At 53.6% G+C, this 22,060-nt stretch overlaps 1 protein-coding gene across 1 annotated transcript in view; it reads left to right on the forward strand.

Moving 5' to 3' along the window:
• The window catches only part of SRL (sarcalumenin), a gene marked incomplete at both ends in the record, with an annotated part of 33,475 nt that extends 14,851 nt beyond the window's left edge, over positions 1–18,624 (forward strand). Inside the window, 6 exons of the mRNA XM_082643825.1 lie at positions 7,958–8,938; positions 10,625–10,726; positions 11,846–11,941; positions 14,363–14,479; positions 15,696–15,929; positions 17,813–18,624. Of these exons, the coding sequence (XP_082499951.1) occupies positions 7,958–8,938; positions 10,625–10,726; positions 11,846–11,941; positions 14,363–14,479; positions 15,696–15,929; positions 17,813–18,624 (2,342 nt within the window). The remainder of the gene's footprint in view (positions 1–7,957; positions 8,939–10,624; positions 10,727–11,845; positions 11,942–14,362; positions 14,480–15,695; positions 15,930–17,812) is intronic.
• Positions 18,625–22,060: the final 3,436 nt, after the last annotated feature.

The following is a 22,060-nucleotide window of genomic DNA, read 5'->3' on the forward strand; positions in this document are numbered from 1 at the left end:
CCGGCATCTTGGCGTCTGGGTGGCAGTTTTTCTGGAAGGGTCCATGGGCCAGGCACACAGGGCGGAATATTCATGTGTTACTGCTGCCCTACCCTCTCCCCTTGGCTTGACCTTCCTCCCTAAACTCCTCTGAGAAGACCTGGTGGCGGGGGCTCCTGGGGGTGAGATCTGCTAAGGATGACGCCTCACCCCTGAGCTGGCATCGTTGGGGGAGAGCTGTGGAGGTGGGCAGAGCTGCTGGCGGTGCCAAGGCGAAGGGGCTGCGGTAGTCGGGGAATGCAGGCCGGTGTGCGAGGCCCTTCCGAGCCGTGGAAACATTAGCTCTGATTGCTGGACAAGCAAAGTGCGGCTGAGGGGGAGCTGGAGCTGCTCTCCCTTGTCTCTGGGACGGCCACAGCAGCGTCCTCAAGGCCTGAGTCGCTCCTGAAGGGCGGACTGTTTTGCTCCTTGCGCTCACTGGTCTTAAGGACGGTGGTGAGGCCACATGGGCAACTCGAGTGGCCTGTCTCCCATCGTGCTGCCTGTTCCCAGAGCGGGGAAGGGCCCTCACCTGTTCTCACACAGATGTGGCCCCTGATATGCCTTTTTATTGGGGTGAAGTGCAGGGTCACCTCACTTTAATAGCTGGATGGGAGGGGCCCGGGAGGCAGAAGACAGAGCGGGAGGCGAGTGTGGCCGCGGAAGTTTCTGGGTGAGTCAGGGCTGCCTGGAAGTGGGAGTCAGTGGCCGCAGGAGTTAGCCTGGGGCCGAGGAGGCCGAGGTCTGGGCCCGGGAGTGTTGGTAGCTCAGGTCTGTGTCCTGACCCAGGCCAGCGGGAACCATGGAGAGCCGGGCCACCCCCAGGCGCCCACAGCTCCTTGTCTGAGCTGCTTCCAGCTGGAAGAAAGGGAGAAGGACCCCGGGCAGAAAGACCTCGCCTGGCCCACTGACTGACCCCCAGAAACAGGGGGTTGAGGGGAGTAGGGTGCAGGTGAGCCAGCTTGGTTCCTGTCCAAAGCTCATTCTGTTTTTGGCCTGGCATCTTTGCTCTTCTAGGAAATTATTATTATCATACCTGACATTCGTAGAACGCTTTTTTTTTTTTTTTGGCCATGTGACTTGCAGAATCTTAGTTCCCCGACCAGGGATTGAACCCAGGTCCCGGCACTGAAAGTGCTGAGTCCTAACCACTGGACCACTGGGAAATTCCCCGTAGAATGTTTTTAAACATTGTCTGATGTTTAAAATACTCCGAAGGCGTTGGCAAAGCAGGTATCATTCTCTGCGTTTTATGGGTGAATGGAGCTGGGTGTGGGGAGTGAGGGGCAGCCCATATACTAACCTGCATGGCAGTGAGGAAGGCTCCAAGGAGCAGAGCCCAGCTCTCCTGGCTTCTGACGGTGTCCAGAGAGACCAGTCTGGCTCTGGGTCTCGCGGCAAAGGGAAGCCCTGAGATGTGGGCCTGGCCCAGGAAGGTGTCAGATCTGGTTCCTGAGCTCGAGAACCAAGCCAGCTTCCTGCCACTTCCCTGGCTCGGGGAGGAGGTGGGTCTGTGTCATTGCTCCCCCACACCTGCCAAGCCCATGATGGCTCTGACCTGAACCCAAGGCGTTTGTCTGACCGCGACCTTGGGGAGCCACACTCCTTTAGCCCCCAGTGGGTTGCTCCCTGCCTGGTACCCCAAAGTTAGACCATCAGCCCTCCCAGAGGTGGTCCTCGAGCTCCCAGGGAAGTTGTTTCTTCGGGTGAGGAGGTGGAGGTGGGGGAAACCACCCGCCTGCCTCAGCCTGTCTCAGAATCCAACTTGCATCCCTCCCTCCTTCCTTTTCCTTCCCACCCACCTCGGCCCCTCTGAATGGAGGAAGTATTGCCAACGACTCCTGCAAGGATCTGTGCTCACTTCAGGCAGGGAAAGCTGAGCATCCCTTTAATGATCGAGTCACACCCAGGGCTTAGGGCTTAATGTTTTGCTTCTTCCAAAGGTACTTGCCTTTTGAAAGTGAGTACTCACCCATATTCATGGATCCTCCGGGCGTCAGTGCTGAGCATGTGTGTACACCATGGCTGTGGGATCCCGGGCGACTTCTCTGTGTACCTCCCAAACCAAGAATTCCCAGGAATTAGGGGTGGGGAAGGGGGATGGAGTTATTCTGTCAATCTCTGGACTTTATGGGTTAAAAACAGTTGTCTTGAAGTCTTGAACATCCTTTTCAAAGGGAGGAAGAAGAGGGTAGGCAGAGAAGCCGCTGTCCGTCTGAGGCTGACTCACCCCCTCTCATTTTGGGGTGGGCGGGGGAGTGGCCAGATGCTGGGACAGCTCAAGAGACCCGGAACTGGTGGAGAGCTGGGTTCCAGAACCAGCCCACTGCTGACTAGCCTAACTAGCCCTGTGGTCTTGGGATAATCACTTATCAGAGTTTTAGGATCCTGATCAGTGAAATTAAACCAGTTCGTCTGTGAGGAGGTCCTTTTTGACCCCCATCCCATGGTTCCCACTGACTTCTGCCACATCATTGTGTCCTATCCCCTGGGTGAATTATTCTGGGGCTAGAGTCCAGCCCGGGACAAGCTGTCTTGGTGGGATTAGCCTTGACTTTAGGAGCTTGGCCAGGAAGCCAAAGAACCTTCTGCGAATGGCTGCCTGGTCTCCTTGTCTGGGGGGAGGAGAGAGGGGCCCACAGAACGGTGAGGGAGAGGGTCTCAGGGTCCCAGAAGGGGGTAGGCACTTCCCTCCTAAGTTCCTTTTCAGCATCAGTGTCTGTAAAGCCATCTGAAGACTCATCCAAGAGGTGAAGAAACAAGGGGCTCTGAGCAGTGAACATTTACTCTATAAATAAGGCCAAGAAAGAATGTGATGCCAGAGGGGTCGCTGCCATTGGCTCAGTCCAGGAGTGCTCAGGGACAGGATCTAGAACACGGAGGGGTTGGGCTGCCGCTCTGGCCTCATGAACTTTGATTCTGAAGTGCCCTCCGCTGCACCTCAGGCACCGCAGGTGAGACGTCCAAGTGTCTGGGCAGAGGACAGCCTGGTGAAAGACGGGGGACTCCCTGGACGACCAGACCACTATTCCTGACTCCCAGGGACAGATGTGTCCAGAGGTAGAAGTGGAAAGTGATTGTACCACCAGGATTCTTTTTTTTTTTTTTTTTTACTGATGACGCATCTGCATCATCATGTATGAGTAATGGTGTATTCTACCTGTGTGTGACTTTGGACTCAATGGTTTCAGTTCAAACGGATGAGAAGTCACGTCGACAGATGCTTGGAAACATGCGCTAAGGAGACTTGGAAGGTTGGAACTGAGTCTACATTCTGGTCCGTGAAGAGGTCGGCCAAAGCAGGTCAACCAAACAAAAGATCTTGGGTGTTGACCTCTCTTCTCCTGAGGTCCAGTTCCAAACTCGAGACAAACTCCCTGACACTTGGTACTGAGGGTGACCCAGAGCAGGGATTCTCAAACTTTGGTGTTCATTAGAATCACCTTGTGAAACACCCAGATTCACACTGACCCAACCCTGGAGATGGTGCATCTGTGCCGGGAAAGCCCTGCAGGGCTCGGATGCCACTCGCTGTGGTCCAGAGAGCTCAGCTTTGTTTCTTGGCCTGAGTGCTAGCCCAGCCCTGGATGGCCTGTTGAGCCAACACTTGACTTTGCTGAGTCTGCTTCCTCATTTCAAGAGAAGTTAATAATCCTTGCTTTCCCTGCTTCAGAGGACTGCTGGGGGGGATGAAGAACATGAAGTTACTTGGGGAAGTATGAAGTTCTGTGTGAAGGTCAGATGTCATCTAGCTCTGTGCCAGGTGCATGTTTATCAGCAAAGTGAAAAGATGCTGTGATGGGGGGCTTCTTGGGCTTCTGGAGAAAATGATCAAGAGGAGGAATTTTTAGGGAAAAGGCAGGGGAGGCAGGAGAGTGGTTGTCAACCACCCCACCCCCACCTGACTTAGGCAGTGGGACAGACAGACCCAAGGAGAGCTGCTGGGCAGGAAGTACCAAGGCGGTGGCTGAACCCCACCCAGCTCCTTCATCTCCCCTCACCCACTAGGCCCTTCCATGGAACCCTAGCATCTCATGGGACATGGTTTGCAAACCATGTGGGAGCAGAAGGAACTCTAGACTGAGGGCCATGAACTTGGGCTCTGTCCCACCTCTACCCCTGATCTTGGGCAAGTCTTTAAAGCTCCCCAGCCAGAGCTTCCTCCTCTGCAGTGGACTCACCAAGTCCCTTGGCAACTCCGCAGTAACCTGAGTCTGTACAAAAGTGTTTGGGAAGAGTTAGGAGCTGGAAAAAAAGTCCAGTGTTTGGTGGTGGAGAGAGGAGAGAAGAACTGAGCTTGAGGTTTCCGCTAAGGCTGTGGGAGGGTGGGGGAGCAGCTGAATGGTTGACCCCCCACCCCCCAGAGAAAGGCTGATGGCAGAAGGGGCATCAGGAGAGAAAGCAGAGCCAGTGTATGCCGTGCTTTGCCTGGGGCACCAGCCTGTCAGGCTCAGGGGCCTTCCCATGATCGCCGAGGCTGAGCTGGGGACTTGCTATTCACGTACCCTGTCCAGGGCCTGGGCGGCTGCCTTGACATTAGCACATACGGTGCAGTACTACGTGTCCTGGGGTAGACTGAGGTTCATCTTACCAGGCTCTCACACTGGCCAGCATGTCCTGGGTCCTCTGCGTCCCCCACCCCTCCTCCAGGGCCGCTAGGGGGCTTCAGCAAGACCCTAGGGAGGCCAGAGTGGGTGGTAAGACACTGGGTTTGATTTCACAGAATTGAACTGAGTTTAACTGGAGGCTCTTGAAGCCTCTGACTGCCTCCTGGAGGAGAGATTGGGCCCAATGGCACAGCTGCTTCCTGGGGATTGAACTCTGGGGACCCAATGGCATGGCTTGTTCCATTGAGAGACTTTCTGTCAGAGAAGTTATTTTTAGCCTGGGAAGGAAGGTCACAGGGCATGAAACCATCACCCTGGGTTTTTTTTTCACTCCAAATTGCTTAGACGAAGGGCAAGGGCAGCTTGGCACTAAGTCATAAAAACCAGGGAAGAGTAATGGATGTAAATGTGTATACACACATGTACCCACTTGACTTGCTGTCCAGGGCCCAGGCGTGGAAATACACAACAGTGAGAAGGTCACGTATACATCCAAAGTCTGGGGTCCTTATCTCCCTTCAGAGATGGATGCAGCTCTCTCACCCCAACCAGGACAGATGGTATTTGACAATATTAGAAATACCACAGGCAGTCAGACCCACAGTCTGTTCAGCCCGGTATCACCACCAGCAACAACACCATCAAAATCACTATCACCACCATCATCATCACCATCATCATCAACAACATTAATAGTAGAGGGTGACAGGGCCTGTTGGAAAGGGCTGGATTCCCTAGAGGAGAATCCTTGACCACTGCTATTTCAAGGTCAAATGCAAAGGCCTGTTGACCCATCCAATTTGGGAGCCTCCAGTGGGCACGTGAGTGGGGAGGGGCCAAGAGCAGAAACCTTGGGGTCAGGATAATTTGGCTGAGCAGAGGTTTGCAGCTTTGGCTGCATGTTAGAATTGCTCCCCAATTTTTTTGTGGGGGGTAAAGTTCTGATGCTGGGGCTACACCCTAGACTAATTCAATCAGAACCTCTGAGGAGGGGGAGAGGAGTGGGATCAAGAACCAGGTGATCCCAATACACAGTCAGTGTCAAGAACCACTGGTTCAGAGGCAGTTTTCTGAGCTCATGTAGACTGTGCTTCTCAAACTGTAATATGCAACAAATGAATTGTTCAAATGCAGATTCTGATTCAGTGGTTCTAGGCTGGGGCCTGAGAGTCTGCATCTCTACCAGGCTCCCAGGCCCCTGGACCACACGCTGAGTAGCACCGGGGAGTGGGGGGAGTAGGATGGGTTAGGGGGCAGGGTAGAACACTTCTGTAGGGTCAGGCAATCTCCTCGGCAGCTCTGGAGTTAAATGGCCTCAGCCAGTTGCTAGCTGTGTGATGTTGGGCAAGGCATTCAGTGCCTCTAATTCCAGTCCTCTCATCTGTAAAATGGGGATGAGTAAGACTTGTTTTACAGAAGTAAGCAAGTTGAGTAAGATCAAGTAAGTTCATGTTTTATACATAAAGTGCTCAAGCATTGCCTGGCACACTGAATAATTGTACAAATGTATCTCACATATATCTTGCTGCTCAGAGGCCTGTCAATCCCTTGGGTTATACCAAATTCCTGCCATAAGATTTTTTTCCAGAGGTTGTCGGGGGTGGGGGGGGGGAGATAGAGATGCAAGCAAGGGAATCAGGACTTACAGGTATTCAGTGGTAATGAAAGAAAATTTTAATGAGTAACCTCCAGGTCTCCCACTAAGGGACCAGGAATTCCTATGGTACCCAAATCTCCCTATGGACCTCTTCATAGCACTTTCTGGGGGTCAGGCAGGGTCCCAGCTCTGGGAACAGAGGGAGGATTAAGCCTTGGTTCCTGCAATCCAGGAGTCAGAGAGGGCGCATGCAGGGAGGGGCGAGGTACCAGCGGGAAGGGGTTCCTCTATGCTCCCCTCAACACAGCGTAGCATGGAAGGCCTGGACAAGGAGCAGGCAGTTCTGGGTTCCACTTGCCCTCTAGCTGCCTGGTGTCTTGGGCAAATCAAAGACTTTCTCTAGACCTTCACCTCTGAAACCTGGCTGACAGTAATAAGGGAGGTGACTGTGGTCACAAATGTGAAGGTTGTTGGGGGAAGTGTTATATCAACATGTGGGCTCCTTTATAATAAAAGGCACCCAAACTTCCCATCCTTCTGAATTTGATAGCAGGTTGTATCTGTGAGGGTTAATGAGAAAATATTTGTTCCTGGCCCCTGGAGGCTTCCCCAGCTTTCAGGGAACAAGGGAGTGGGTACCCCGAGGTAGAAGGGGTAGGTACCCCCAAGAAGTGGCTTTTCTTTATGGGAGGCCGAGCTGGGCCTGAGAGAGGAGGCGCTGTACCCAGCAGGGAGGAGGGATGCTGCTTCCTCAGAAAGAGTCCTGTGAATCAAGGGAGACCTGGGGATGGCTCAGCTACCCTGAGGCAGGGCACCCACGGTCCCGTCCCCTCATCCCCATGTGTCAGCGATGTTCCCCCTCTGTGGGTCTCCTCCTTAAATAGGTCCCAACCTGGGTGGGAGGGGGCAGAAGGGTTAGGCCCCACCCTCCCTTTTGACCCCATTGTTCAAATAAATCACACTTGTCCCTTGACAGAGGCATCTGACACAGACTGGGCCCCTTCCTGCCCTCTGCTTTGCTCTCCCAGTGCCCTTGGCTCTCCCAGTAAAGCTCTGGGCCCTTAGAAGGGGATCCCCTCAGGAGGGGTTCGCTAAGGCCACCAGGAAGCCCAGGCCTGCCCGTTTTGTGTATCTCTTCCTCCTCAGGCCATGTCCCCACTAATCTTAGGTAGAGAGGCCAGCAAATGCCTGCCCTTAAGGGGACAGAATTGGATGTGTGACTTAAGGTTGAGAGCCACAAGTAATCCCCTAAGTGCTCCGCCCCTTAAGCTAAGAGGATCTGGCCAGCACACACCTGTTTTCACTACTTTGTTGGTAGCAATATAAAAAGCACGCTGGTTAATGACTCTAGGAACTGATGAGGGGTGGGGTGGACATGCATCTGTCCTATCCTGGAAAGATCTCCGGGTAAGCCAGGCTGCACGTGCCTGCCCGCAAGGCTGAGGAAGGGCTGGAAGGGCTCGCCCAACTTCCATCCCCACGGGGAGGCTGGAGAGGCAGGGTCAGGGGCGGGGCTCGGGGTGGGTCAGCTGCTCGCTCTGAGCCACGGCTCCCATCAAGAGGGAGGCTCTGCCGGCCACGCAGGGCGGTTATGAAGACCAGGGAGGGAGGAGCCCCACAGTCCCGCTGGTCCACACCGCTCTCCTGGAGACAGGAGCTAGGCTGAGTTAGACTTTTGAGAAGCAAAGCGAGTGCCAACCCCTTGACATTTACCAATCGTGTTCTAATCATCTAGAACTGCAAGTTTCCGCCTCGGGTGGCACAGAAGATGTTGGCAGTTTGTTGGAGAATCATTTCTGTGCTGGAGACGCAAGTCTAGAGGAGAAGGAAAGGGCGCTTCAGGCAGAAGCGGCCCCTGGAGAGACGAACCTGCTCCTTCACCCCACAGATGGCAGGGAGGCTGGGGGCTCGGAGAAGACAGCCGCCGGGGCCCCCGCCACCAACGGCCTGGGCTCTGATCCCGAAGCCAGCCTCTCCAAAGCCTCAGCCTCCGAGTCAGCTCCCCCCGGGGAACCTGCGGGGTCTGGGGAGGAAGATACGGGCCAACCTGGAGCAAACGCCCTTCCCCCAGGAGGGGAGGGGGCGCCCGGGGAGGAGGGGGCGCCAGAGCTCAGCTCAGGAGAGGGCCCAGGACTGGAGACGGAAGGACAAGCTGGGAGTGGCGAGGTCCCCGAGGAAGCCGCGGAGGCGCTAGGGGACGACCCCGCGCAGGGAGCAGCAGCAGGGCCCCCAGAGCCTGAAGACTCAGGGGACTCTCCCAGCAAGGAGGTCGAGACAGGAGGGAAGGGCAGCCCAGGACCCGGTCAGGAGCCAGAATTGCCAGATGGAGTCGCGGACTTGGACGCAGAAGCCGCGGAGGGGGCGGAGGACCAGGGGGAGCCCAGCCCCAGCCCAGCGTCGGACGCGCGCGCAGAGGTGGGGGGCGAGCAGGAGGACCGCCCCTCAGAGGGGATGCCCGAGGACCACGAGGACGCGGCCTCCTACGAAGAAGAGGGGGGCGAAGAATCTGAAGAGGACAGCGGCGACGGGGCTAGTTCGGAAGAAGCAGGGGGCTCCTCGGAAGAGGAAGAAGCCGGGGAGGAAGTCAGGGAAGGAGCCCAGGAAGCGGCGGGAAGCAAGAGCAGCGGGGAGGAGGGGGCCCGACCAAGCGCTGAGGAGTCGCACGCGGGGCCCGAGGGGGCCGAGGCGCAGGAGCCCAAGGAGGAGGGGCCTCAGGGTAGGGGATCCCAGGGCTGCTCCGGGCACCTCCGCGGGGAGGCGGCGTGGCGGGGGCGTGGCGGCTGCTCGGGGAATTGGGGCGGCTGCGGTCTTCCCGGAGGTCTTGTGTGTAGGGGCAGGCAAGGACCCACAGGGCGGGAGAGCCCCCAGCCAGCCCCGGGTTTGTGGGGTGGAGGCCCCATGGGGGTTGCCCGGCCCTCGGGGTGCCTTCGGGCTGTTCATTAGCCACTTATACCCACTTCGGAGGGACCCTGGAGAGCCCAGAGGAACCTGATCTCGTTATAGGCCATCCGAAACTTACCGGTTAAGGTCTCTCAGTGCACTTTAACACAGACCAGTGCCTTAACCCAAAAGACGGGGTGGGGGTGGGGGGCATAGTGGCAGGATTTGAGGCCCAGAGGCAGGCTGGTGGGTGTGAGGGGGCACTGCGGGACCATGTTGGTGGGCTAGCTCCTGGGGTCTCCCCTTGAAGACTAGGCCATGTCAGGATGGTGATAAGAAACCTCAGGCTGTCTGTGACACTAATGTCCCACAGATGTCCGTCCACCTGGAGCAGCAGCAGCCTTGCTTGCTCTCAGGGCCGGGGAACGGGGGTGGGTGGGGGTGGGGGTGGGCAGGGCCAAAGCTGCTGGGCAACATTGGAGGCTGTAGCATCCTAGGGAGGTATGGCCTCATCCACCGAGTACACTGACCTGGACCAAGAACTGGCTTGTAGGATGGAGGCACTGGGGTCAATCTTCACTTTCCAACACAGGTTTCCTGGCAGAGCTTAGCTTCCACACCTGGCAGGTACACGCACTGGGGGAGCAAGCCCCTCCCCTTTCCCTGGCCTCCCAGCTCTGGATCTGATCTCAGAAAGAATCACTCTCTTGAGGTGCTGCATGAGGCACATTGCTTCTTCTCTTCTCCCTTCCCTCCTGGAACTGGTCTCCCTCTGCCCCACAGGCCAAGTCTATCCTCCTTCTATCACCTAAAATCCTTTGTGCCATCAGCCCCCGTAGAGACAGCTGTGATGTTAGAGGCCCAGGAATGTGAGCACCCCTCCCTGGAGCCTCAGGTAGTCAGGGACCTCTCCTGCTGGGTCAGAAGCAGCAGTGCTCCCGCCTCTCCCTCCCCACCCCGCTCCCCAAGACTCCCTGTAGCAGCTCTTCCTGATAAAATGCTCACTTGACCAGGCCAGTGGTTCTCTTAGAACCCAAAATGCAGACTCCTATAAACCGCTCCTCTCAGGAAGTTTTCTAACTCCCCCTGCTAAGACTTCGTAGGCACACTTCTTAGGCCCTCCTAGCTTCTGGAATCTTTCCTTCCGTACCCACATCGCTGTCTGTAATTATATTACTTTCCAGGTTATTTCACCCCCTCTCTCCACCAGACTGTAGAAAACTCCACAAGGGCAGAGCTGGGTCGGTTTTGGGCACCACGGCATTCACAACGCCGTGCTCCGTGCTTGGTGTATATAGTAGGTGCTCAATCAACAGTTGTTGAATACCTAAAATGGATCGAGGAGCTTAACAAGTTGAGTTTGAATTTTAAAACTCCCTCCTAGAAACAGGGCTCCTTGCAGTTGAACCTGGCAAGCCTTGGTCAGCACTTGCTCACAACCCCGCCCTTGCCCGACTGGAGGGAACATAGAGCCACTGGCTCCTAGTTCTGCCCTAACCCTGCTCTCTGCTTCTCTCCCCAGAAGAGGCGGAAGATGTGACTGAGGAAGCCCCACTGAGGGACCGCTCCCACATTGAGAAAACTCTGATGCTGAATGAGGACAAGCCAACTGATGATTTCTCTGGTAATCAGGGGCAGGAGCTGGGAGGTGGAGGGGCTGGGGTGGTAGGGGTGGGGCGGGGGGTGCGCTGTGTGGTGTGTTCGTGAGGACCTGGGCTGGGCTGGGAGAGCCCTGTGGCCAGAGGCCACGCAGCACCTGGTGGGGCATGGCTGCAGCTCTGAGGCCAGCAGGCACCCCAGGCAGGAGGAGCGCCCTGGAGATGGGGGGCTTCATGGAGAAGGCTCCGTGAGCAGCATCCAAGGCTGGGGGGCTCTGGGTTGGCGGGGAGGAGGAAAGGCGATCCAAGCAGAGGGGCCAGCGAAAGGGTGAAAGGCAAATCCCAGTGCTGCTGCCTGGGGACGGTGTAGCCTCCAAGTCATGGCTAGGGAGGGTTGTTCATCACTTTGGCTTTGATTTTTTCAGTTGATAAAGCCCTCTGATGTCCAGTATTTCATTTCATTCTTGTAATAACTCAAGGCTTTCAGCTGGGCTTACTGTCTCCTCTTAATCGATGAGCTGGTGAAAGCTCAGAGCAGGGCAGGGCTTTGCTCTGGCACACGGCTGGAGACGGGCAGCTCACGGGCAGGGTTTGGAAAGACTGACCCTCGGTGGCCCCATGTTCTTCCCTCCCTGTGCCTCACCCCATGAGCCCCTTCTCCCTGGAGCCACGCTCTTCTCAGGAAGATACTTGGGATGTTTGATTCCTCCCAGGGGCACCAAGGATGCGGTGAAGGGTGCAGGGCTGGGGCGGCCATGCCTCCTTGCCCTCTAAACCTAAGGCAAGCATGAGTACAGTTTGGGGGGAAAGAGAGAAGGAGATGGGGTTGCCATCTGCCATAGAAAGGCCTTCAGGTAGCTGCAGGCTGAGGCGGTGCTTCTGGACACACTGTTGAGGGGAAGGAGAACAGGGTTAGGTTAAAAAAAAAGCTCTGGAGGCTTTCAGGGGTTGGGAGGATGCCTTTCGGTTTAAAGATTTCTGAGGGTTGAGATGTGCACCAGCTCCCCCCAGGAACACTGATGTACTGCATGGCCCCTGCTCCCCACCAGGCGGGGCCAGAGCCGCCCTGGGGAGTGAGACGGATCCACAGCGGTGAAACCACCCGGTGAAGCCCCTGCCTGACCCTTGCCCTTCTCTGCCCCCAGTGGTGCTGCAGCGGCTTCGAAAGATCTACCACTCATCCATCAAGCCCCTGGAGCAGTCTTACAAATACAATGAGCTTCGGCAGCACGAGATCACAGGTACCTCTAGTGTCCGGAGGTCGGAGGTCGGGCCTATACCTCTGACTGTCCACACTTCCCTGAGCCCTCAAGGGGAGTTCTCCTGAGTTATCAGGGAGGGGCAGAGACCTCAGTGACACGAACCATCCTTTCCCAGCAGGTGTGCCCCTTAATTTGCACAGGGCTTTATGGGAGAACAAGTGTTTCATCTGTGAACGTTCATGCAGGCAGTTTTGGTTTCCAAGGATGGAGATGCCAACTTCCATCCCTCCTGTGCTCAAGAGCCACGAAGGGCTCCCCATTCACATACAGGTCGTGTCTTCAGTCCCCTGATTGGCCTAGAATCCTTCCCTCCTCCTAATGGCTTCTCAACTCAACTTCCCTTGGGTCTGGATTCTTTCAAAAATTGATTTTCAAAATCATAAAGATAAGATACACTTGTTGCCAAAAAAGTTCTGTGCAAAATAGTATAGACTGAAAAATAAAAATCTCTTTCTTGATTTCCAGCCTCTCTAATTCCACTCTCAGAGTCAGCTGCTGCTATGGTTTCTCATGAATACTTCCAGATATTGCTCTGCTTACATGAGCATATCCAAGGGTGTCTTTTCGTTTGCTTTACAAAGATGGGATCACACCACACAGATGCTCTTTCTGGTCCTTGTGACCCCACCACCCTAAATAACATACCCTGCTGATGGACCGCGGGGCGTTTGCCAAGTTCTGTTTTTAAAGCGTTACACACACTGCTAAACGTGTTATGTATTTCATGGAAGTATATTTGTAGGATACATTTTTTTAAAGAAATGCTGGAATTCAATATTTTGATAGTTGTTGCTCAGTTGCCTTAGGTTGTCCTCTGTGTACCCACAGCAACAGGATAGTGTTCTTGTTGCCCCACAGCAAGGCCATTTTTAAGTGTCGCTTGTCTTGGAAACCTGTTAACAATGGCATCTAATTGCCATTTAATGGCTAGTGGTTTGCACGTCTCTTCCTATGTTAGTTGGCTGTTTCTGTATCATCTCCGCGATGTTCCCAATGGCTCTACAGCGGATGGGGTGTTGTAGGGCCTACGTTATTCCTGCTTTACAGAAGGTGGACCGGAGGCCCTGAGAGATGCTGGGCTACTCAGCCCACACAGCTGGAATTAGGAGCGGTAACTTTCTCCTTCTTCCTTTTTTCTTCCTTCTTCCCTTGCAATCTTCTTCGGCAGGCAGCCCAGGGGGATGGTTTCTCTGTGGGGAGAGCATCCCAGTGTCGTGATCTCACTTCCCAGTCTCCCTCCTCGCCCCTCATCTCTCACCAGTGCCAGGGCTCCTCTGTGCCCCTGGGCAGCCTCCTGTGTGACCTCCCTGCTGGGTCCCTCACTTGCAGCCTCCTGCGTGTGCCAGTGCCGCCCCCTGCTGCAGAGAGCGGGAACAGCAGCTGGCAAAGCCCGCTGGGGTGGTCTCGCGGGAGAGCTGGAAGGCCCAGTTCCCCTTGGCATGGCCTGGGCCTGGGGAAAAAGGCTTCTTGTAGGATCTCTGTGGCTTTAACTGGGGACTCCTGCCACCCCCAACCCCCAGCCCACCAGTCCCTTCCTGTCCCCGAGCCAGGGGTTGAGAACCCAGCAGTGCGAAGGACTCACTGAGTGTCTTTACCAGCAGGGAGGAAGGGGCATGGCCTGGTACCAATTTCAGGTAATAAATATATGCTCTCCCCTCACAAGACACCATCTTGGTCTCAGGGCTTAAGGAGGGGCTGTAAGTCAGCGGGAAGGAGCCTCTCACTGCCCCTTCCCTGAGCCCTGGAGAATTCTGCTTTTCCTACTCAGGGACCCCAACTGGGGAAGCCCAGGCAGGGTGTCCTCCCCAACATGGGACAAGAACCAGAGAATTGCCGAGTCAACGCTTGGTCTCAGACACTGGCAAATGTGCCGTGGACTTTGGAGACTAATATTTGAGACTGGCCCTGGAGCCTGGCTTGGGCTGAGCCTGAGGGGTGTCAGGAGTTGCAGTTAAGGGGAGGCAAGCAGGGGACAGGCAGCGCCCGAGTCCAGACCATCCAAGGGTGTATTAAGCCTCTTCTGTATCCTTTGTTTGGTTACCAATTCAGATAGCGGCATTTCAGCCTCTCCCCGCATGGCTGCTCTCTCCTGCCCCTTTTATGAACCCTTCGCCTCCAGATCTGAACCAGGAGGAGTTGACTTCAATTGATCCCTCCCACTCTGGGGCCGGTGTGCTGCAGATCTGTGCATGGCCCAAATGCTGTCTTCCCATGTTCTCTAACTGGGTCATTGCACTAACATAGCATGAGATGTGCCCCTGATGGTGACACGCTCTCTGGTCCAGGGTAGAATCCCACAACTCAAGATGGACTGTCTGGGACGCAGAGTGAAGAACCCTGTCCCTCCGCAGTAAGGAGCTTTGTGAGTTCACCTCCATGTCTCATCCCTGCTGCCCACAGATGGGGAAATCGCATCCAAGCCAATGGTGCTGTTCCTGGGACCGTGGAGTGTTGGCAAATCCACCATGATAAACTATCTCCTTGGGCTGGAAAACACTCGCTACCAGCTCTATACAGGTAACAGTGAGACTTTCTTGTGTGATTGTTGGTATTTTAGTGTCATATGTAAAAAGCATTTTGAAGAATGAAAACATTCAGGGGATGTAATGTACAGTACAGGGAATATAGGCAACAACAGTGTAATAGCTTCGTGTGGTGACTGATGGTAATGATACTTATTGTGTAGATAATTTCGTAATGTATGAAACTATTGAATCATTCTGTCATACACCTGAATCTAACATAATATTGTAAGTCAATTATGCTTCAATTAAAAAAATAAAATATGACAGATTAAAAAAAGAAAAAAGAAAAATTAAAATACTCATACGTATCTTCAATATAATAATGAAGATTACATGCAAGAAACCAGCAGTTACACCCATGTTCACAGAGCATTATTCACAATGGCCAAGAGCTATAAACAACCCAAACGTCCATCAATGGATGATGGATAAAAAACATGTGTTCCATCCATGCAGTGGAATATTATTCAGCCTTGAAAAGGAATGAATTTCTAATACATGCCACAGCATGGATAAACCTTGAAGACATTATGCTAAGTGAAATAAGCTAGACACAAAAGGACAAATATTGTATGAGTTCACTTATATGAGGTCCCAGAGTAGTCAAATTCATAGAGACAGAAAGTGCAGAAGAGATTCTAGGGGCGGGGGGTGGGGGAATGGGAGTTAGTGTTTGATGGGGACAGAGTTTCAGTTTGGCAAGATGAAAATATTCTGGAGATGGATGGTGGTGATGGTTACACAACAATGTGAATGTTCTTAATCCCACGGAACTGTATACTTAAAAATGGTTAGGGCCTCCCTGGTGGCGCAGTGGTTGAGAGTCCGCCTGCCGATGCAGGGGATACGGGTTCGTGCCCCGGTCTGGGAGGATCCCATATGCCGCGGAGCGGCTGGGCCCGTGAGCCATGGCCGCTGGGCCTGCGCATCCGGAGCCTGTGCTCCGCAACGGGAGAGGCCACAACAGTGAGAGGCCCGCATACCGCAAAAAGAAAAAAAAAAAAAAAAAAAAAAATGGTTAAAATGGTACACTTTGTTATGTATATTTTATCACAATTGAAATAAAACAAGCCACTAGGTTAGCAAACGTAGTATCCAACGCCTGTGGCAAGCCCTCCATGAAACATCTTGCTTGTCCATGTCCTTGGTGGTGGATTGCTTCCCCAGAGATGACTGTGTTCCCTTTAACCCCATGCCTGTGTGTGCAGGCGCCGAGCCCACCACCTCCGAGTTCACGGTCCTCATGCACGGGCCCAAGCTGAAGACCATCGAGGGTATCGTCATGGCTGCTGACAGTGCCCGGTCATTCTCGCCCCTTGAGAAGTTTGGCCAGAATTTCCTGGAGAAGCTGATCGGCATTGAGGTTCCCCACAAACTTTTGGAGCGGGTCACATTTGTGGATACGCCAGGCATCATCGAGAACCGCAAGCAACAAGAAAGAGGTAATTTAACAATCGTTTCTGAGCAGCATGAGCGCTGTCTTAGAAAACTGTTAATATTTTAGACAGTGGATGGTAGGCGGACGTGGGAGAGGCTAGTGTTGTCCAAGACCAGGGGATGCATTCTTTGCTTCCAGCCCCTTCTTGTTGTCACTGTGGTGCCTCTTGGGTGTGGGGTACCTCATCCTTTTCCCTTCTCAAGGACTGATCAGGTTTGGAGGCCATCAGCATTTTCCCAAGGGGAAGCCTGGTCTTCTCTGTCAGGAGCTCCCTGAGGTCTGTGCTGGGGCTTAGCTGTCTTTGGGAGGCCCATGGTGTCCGGGTGATCAAGAGCCTGGACTCGTTGGATCCCAGTCCACATGCACTTGACCTCTGGCTAACTTGGATCTGGGTTAAACCTGACCTTCAACTTTTCCTAGTCCCAGTATCTGCTTTACCAGGCCTGCTTCAAGAGAAGCCTGTCTCAGACTTTCCAAAGCTCTGCTTGCCTTCAGGTGGCAGGGGAGTGCCACTTGGTGTCACTATGATGCAGGGCCGTCTGCAGAGATGAGTCATAATGGGGCATTTGTAGGAATATATGACCAGATGGTGGATCTCAGTTTATGGTTATAACCAGAACCCTGTTTTATAGCTAGTAATAATATTATCACTAAAAATTATAATAATAAATTAATCTTTATTGCACTCCTATAATGCATAGGATAATTTTATGCATTACTGATTGATCACTGTAGAAACATTTCAAGACAGGTATTCCTAGTCCTCTCATTTTGGAAATAAATTAAAGGAATTAGAATGTATCAAGCTGGCTGTGTGACAGGCTGGCAGTTTTAGTTTGGTGCTTTCCTAAATTTATAGCAACATCGTAATCTTTATATCATCTTAGGTGTTATTGTTCTTCTTGTCATTTTGCAGCTAAAGTGCTAAGGCTTAGAAGCATTTAATATTCAGCTGGCCAGTGGCAGAGCCCAAGTTCTAGTCCAGGTCTTGATGGCAGGTCCATGTTTCTTTCCCCTAAGTAAGGCACCTTCTCTTTTATTCCTTCTAATTCCCTGACATTTTTCCTTCAACATCTTTGCCACTGCCCAGATCTTTGCAGACAGTGGGAAAATCTCCATTTGGAAAAAGTGTTTTGCTTTCCTGGAGCCTTGGATTCCATTGTGGATTAAAACAAGGATCAGGCTGTTCTTTTTTTCCCCCTGGCCTTGCCATGCGGCTTGTGGGATCTTATTTCCCCATGCAGGGATTGAACCTTCAGCCTCAGCAGTGAAAGCACGGAGTACTAACCACTGGACTGCCAGTGAATTCCCCAGGCCATCCTTTTTTTTTTATAAAAATAAATTTATGTATCTATTTATGTATTTTTGGCTGCATTGGGTCTTCGTTGCTGCCAGCAGGCTTTCTCCAATTGCAGTGAGCGGGGGCTACTCTTCCTTGTGGTGCACTGGCTTCTCATTGCGTTGGCTTCTTTTTGTTGCAGAGCACAGGCTCTAGGCGCACGGGCTTCAGTAGTTGTGGCACGTGGGCTCAGTAGTTGTGGCACGTGGGCTCTAGAGCACAGGCTCAGTAGTTGTGGCGCACAGGCTTTGTTGCTCCGTGGCATGTGGGATCTTCCTAGACCAGGGCTCAAACCCGTGTCCTCTGCATTGGCAGGCAGATTCTTAACCACTGCGCCACCAGGGAAGTCCCCCCACCAGGCCATTCTTGATTGAGGGTTGACAAGGGACAGGAGATATGTAATTAATTCTTTAAAAGTCTTTAGAAACCCAGAAACTCCCTGATGCCGTTACTCCCTTCGAGCCACGGAGTGGTCTGGTTCTGGAAAGAGGGGCGAGGGACTTGAGGTGGCGCCTGCCCAGCCTGACTTCTCGCTCCCTTTCCCCAAGGTTACCCGTTCAACGATGTGTGCCAGTGGTTCATCGACAGAGCGGACCTCATCTTTGTTGTCTTTGACCCAACCAAGCTGGACGTGGGTCTGGAGCTGGAGATGCTCTTCCGCCAGCTGAAGGGGCGTGAGTCCCAAATAAGGATCATCCTGAACAAAGCCGATAACCTGGCCATGCAGATGCTCATGAGGGTCTATGGGGCCCTCTTCTGGAGCTTGGCCCCGCTCATCAACGTCACGGAGCCCCCAAGGGTGTACGTCAGCTCCTTCTGGCCACATGTCTACAAGCCCGACACCCACTGGGACCTGTTTCTCAGGGAAGAGATCTCCCTCCTGGAAGACCTGAATCAGGTGATCGAGAACAGGCTGGAGAACAAGATTGCCTTCATCCGCCAGCATGCCGTCCGGGTCCGCATTCACGCCCTCCTGGTCGACCGCTACCTGCAGACGTACAAGGACAAAATGACCTTCTTCAGTGATGGGGAACTGGTCTTTAAGGACATCGTGGAAGACCCTGATAAATTCTACATCTTCAAGACCATCCTGGCAAAGACCAACGTCAGCAAATTTGACCTTCCCAACCGCGAGGCCTATAAGGACTTCTTTGGCATCAACCCTATCTCCAGTTTCAAGCTCCTGTCCCAGCAGTGTTCCTACATGGGAGGTTGCTTTCTGGATAAGATTGAGCGGGCCATCACCCAGGAGCTCCCCAGCCTCCTGGGAAGCCTTGGGCTGGGGAAGAATCCAGGTGCTCTCAACTGTGACAAAACAGGGTGTGGCGAAACCCCAAAGAATCGCTATAGGAAACCCTAGGTTGCTGTGTTGCCATTCTCGGGCTCCTGTTGGTGAATGAGCTTGTGTCCTAACTGTCTGAGAAGTCCTGGTTTATTAACCCTTTGAGCCACACTGGCAGGAACCGTTACGCATTGGAGATTTGGGAGTTAATTGAGGCCAGTTGGTGGGGTGAGGGGTGGGTCGAGGGGGGAGAGTGGAAACTGTGAATTGTGGCATGCTTGTCTTGTTGCTTCAATTAGGGACCTGACTGAGGCACGTCAGGCCACACCTGCTTTTCCTGGATCCCCTCTTGGAGGGACAGAGAGCAGCTCAATTCTAGCGTAAACTGGATTAACGAGCATCACATGAGCTAAAAGCAGCTGAAATTCCTTTTTCCCCGGTAAGCTGGGAAACTAGAGGAGATTTGAGTTCCGTAGGGCTGTCTGCTCTGTCCACGTGGCTGCCTTCCACACACAGTCTTCTGTTTGTCCCCAGCCCTCGGCTGCCTCTTGAGCTTGGGTTGGCTTCAACAGGAGCCAGTCTCTCAGGGTCTGAATCAACCTGGGTGTTGAGCCTACCCCCAGGCCTCTCCCCTGTTCCCCCAAGGGGTGCGGAACGATTCAGGATACCAGAATGCTAAGAGAGAACAAGAGTCCCCGGCTAGAAGGATCTGCCTCCCCCAGGCCATTTCTCTGGCATTGTTTTCTAAGCCAGCCAGGAAGCTCAGTCCCTTCCTTGGCCCCAAGAGGAGGGTGACTGTTCCATGCATTCAGGTAATTTACTTGTTGGAAGTGACTTCAGTGAAGGTCCCGGCAGGGCTCAGAGGGTTAATTGGTTTGCAGTGTGTCTTTGTCTATTGCATGTCTTGGAAAACTCAGACCCCAAAGGCTTTGGGTTTCAGAGGGGACAGTGGAGAGCTTCTTGCTGTTGCCACAGCTTCTCCCTGGAGACAGTTGGCAGAAGATTCGTTCCTTCCTGGTTTTCATCACGCGGCTTTTCCTTTCCCTTCTTCTCCATTCCCTGATGCGCTGACACTCGAAACTCGGAGCAATTTCCCAGGAGTCAGAACCAGCACCAGCCACTTGGTGCTGGTAGCAACCTAGGCCTGACCTTCAGTTTCCCACCTGAACTTGATGCCTATACCCACCGAGTGCACATGGTAGGGGAGCCTGGCCTTCAAATACCAATGAGTGTGAATGTGTGTGTATTACATTGTCCAAGAGAGATTAGGGAGATAACAGATGCCTGAGGGCACAGAGGAGGAGCTAGCTATGAGAGTCATGCCTGCCTGGCGGAGGGCAATGGGGATGGGGGACGGAAGGAAGAGCCTGGAGGGGACAAGCCTCTTGATGGCAAGTGGGTGGGTGAAGAGTCTAAGTCCAGGAGACCCGGGCCTGGCCCGGCTGCCCCGAGGGCCTCCTCCTGCCGAGTGACAACTGAGCTGGCCCCTCCTGGGAGTGGCCTGTCTTGGGGGACTTCACCAGGAGGACCCACCAGCACCAGGGGGTCACCAGGACCAGAAGGACAGTGAAGACGAAGCAGAGGGAGAGGTGCCCTGAGGATTAGGCAGTGGAGGCAAATTGGCAAATTGGTGATCAGATTAGGCCCGCATGGAGAACTGCAATCCCGGAATTCCTGTTTCTCAGAATGATTAGCACTCCAGCGAGTGCTGCATCAGAGGCTGCCTCTTTTGGCTTTTTGGAGGACCCGGGACCTCCCACAAGAAGACCAGAGGCCCCACTGCCACCAGGACGTTGTTTCTAAGGATAGAGCCAACCAGAGAAGCAAAGTCTGCCAGGGGCATCCAAGGAGCCTTGTGACCAGCACCTGGGGAGCTGCTTCCTTCTCATTAAAAGACAGCCCTGGCTTCATCTCCCATCCTTTGCACTCTCAAGGGGCTGCCCTCCCACTTTGCTCCTTAATGCCCCTTCTTGCCCTCGGCTACTCTTGGCATATGTTTTTCCCAGTGAAGAAGAGGTCACCACTGCTTTGGGGGAAGCAGCTGAAATGAGAAGAACACATTCATACAATATTTATATTTTCTGGGGGGGGGGCGACATCATCAGCGATCTTTCCCCCCTTTTTTTTTCTCCATCCAGCTAACTTTTCTTACTCCTTCTGTTCCTCTGTTCACCCCTTGACTTCCCTTCTAACTTCCCGCAGGCTTGTCAACCAGCTGGGGCTTTAAGTGCTGTTTTGTGCCCCGCTCTGTGGAGGTGGATTTCGAGCAGAATTCTGACTCTTTGGGTGAGGGTGGGGGGTAGTGGGGAACTGGGGGGGATCGGAAGCAGAGATTCCCCCAGGAGGAGTATCTGTGAACGTTTGTGCCTGAACAGTTGCTGTTTCTCTCCGAAGCAGAACCTTTCCAGTGCTCTTTCCATTCTGAGTTCATCAGGGAGAAAGTCTCAATAATAAAGTTCCAATCTCTCTTTAACGCCTCGTGCTTTCTCGTTGCCTCCAACCAGTGTAATCTCTTTTTCTTCCTTTTATCTAGTGGAGTGTACTGATTTTTATTGACTTTAAGTTTTTTGAAGAGCAGTTTTAGATTCATGGCAAAATTGAGAGGAAGGCAGAGATTTCCTACATACCCCCTCCCCACACAGCCTCCCCGAATATCAACGCCCCACCAGACGGTACATTTGTTACAACTGACGAACCTACATTGACACATCATAGTGACCCCGAGTCCAGAGTTGACATTAGGGTCCCTCTTGGTGGTGTACCTTCTATGGGTTTGGACAAATGTACAATATGTGTCCATCTCTGTAGCATCATACGGAGTAGTTTCACTGCCCTAGAACTCCCTCCTGCTTCTGGCCTCCCGGTGTCAAAGGTGACTTGTTCCTTCAGCCGGCTCTGAAACTAAGGCTGTTGTACAATTGGAAACTTGAAGTAATACTCTCTCCTCATCACCTTGAATTTGTCATTTTCCCTGGCCTCTGCGGCAGTAGCCCATTAATAGGAGTTATTGAAGCTTCTGTCCCACAGAGCTGGCCCGGGCGGTCACAGCATTTGGTCCATGCCCTCAACCACGCGGCTGCCCACCTGGCACCTGAGGCTCAGGTGGAGATGCTAGAGGTCAGGCCTGAACGTAAGGATGGTGCCTCCCCTTGGCTTCTGCAGAGAGTGGTGCCCCCACGGCGTGTCACACTCCTGCTGGTACCCGACTTCACGGAAACCCAAGCCGGTACCTGCTTCCCCGAGCCTGTGCCCTTCCCGCCACACCTTACTGCCCTGGCGTGAGCACGTTCCCAAAAGGAAAAGAACCGGGCCCTGGGGTGCTGGTGGGAGGTTGGGGATAAGCAAAAGGGGAGTGTGAGAGCTAACCCACACCAGCACTGATGGGCTCACACCGGAGAGGATGCTGGACTCAGCGAATTCAGCGCGAGGCCGTCTGCTCTGGCTTCTCCTGAGATGGGGGCTGATCTTAAGGCAATGCCCTCCTCCCCTTGGCCTCCTCCCGATTAGGGGGCCC

The sequence above is a fragment of the Mesoplodon mirus genome, assembly GCF_964341445.2.
Source record: "Mesoplodon mirus genome assembly, chromosome: 15".
Taxonomy (NCBI): domain Eukaryota; kingdom Metazoa; phylum Chordata; class Mammalia; order Artiodactyla; family Ziphiidae; genus Mesoplodon; species Mesoplodon mirus.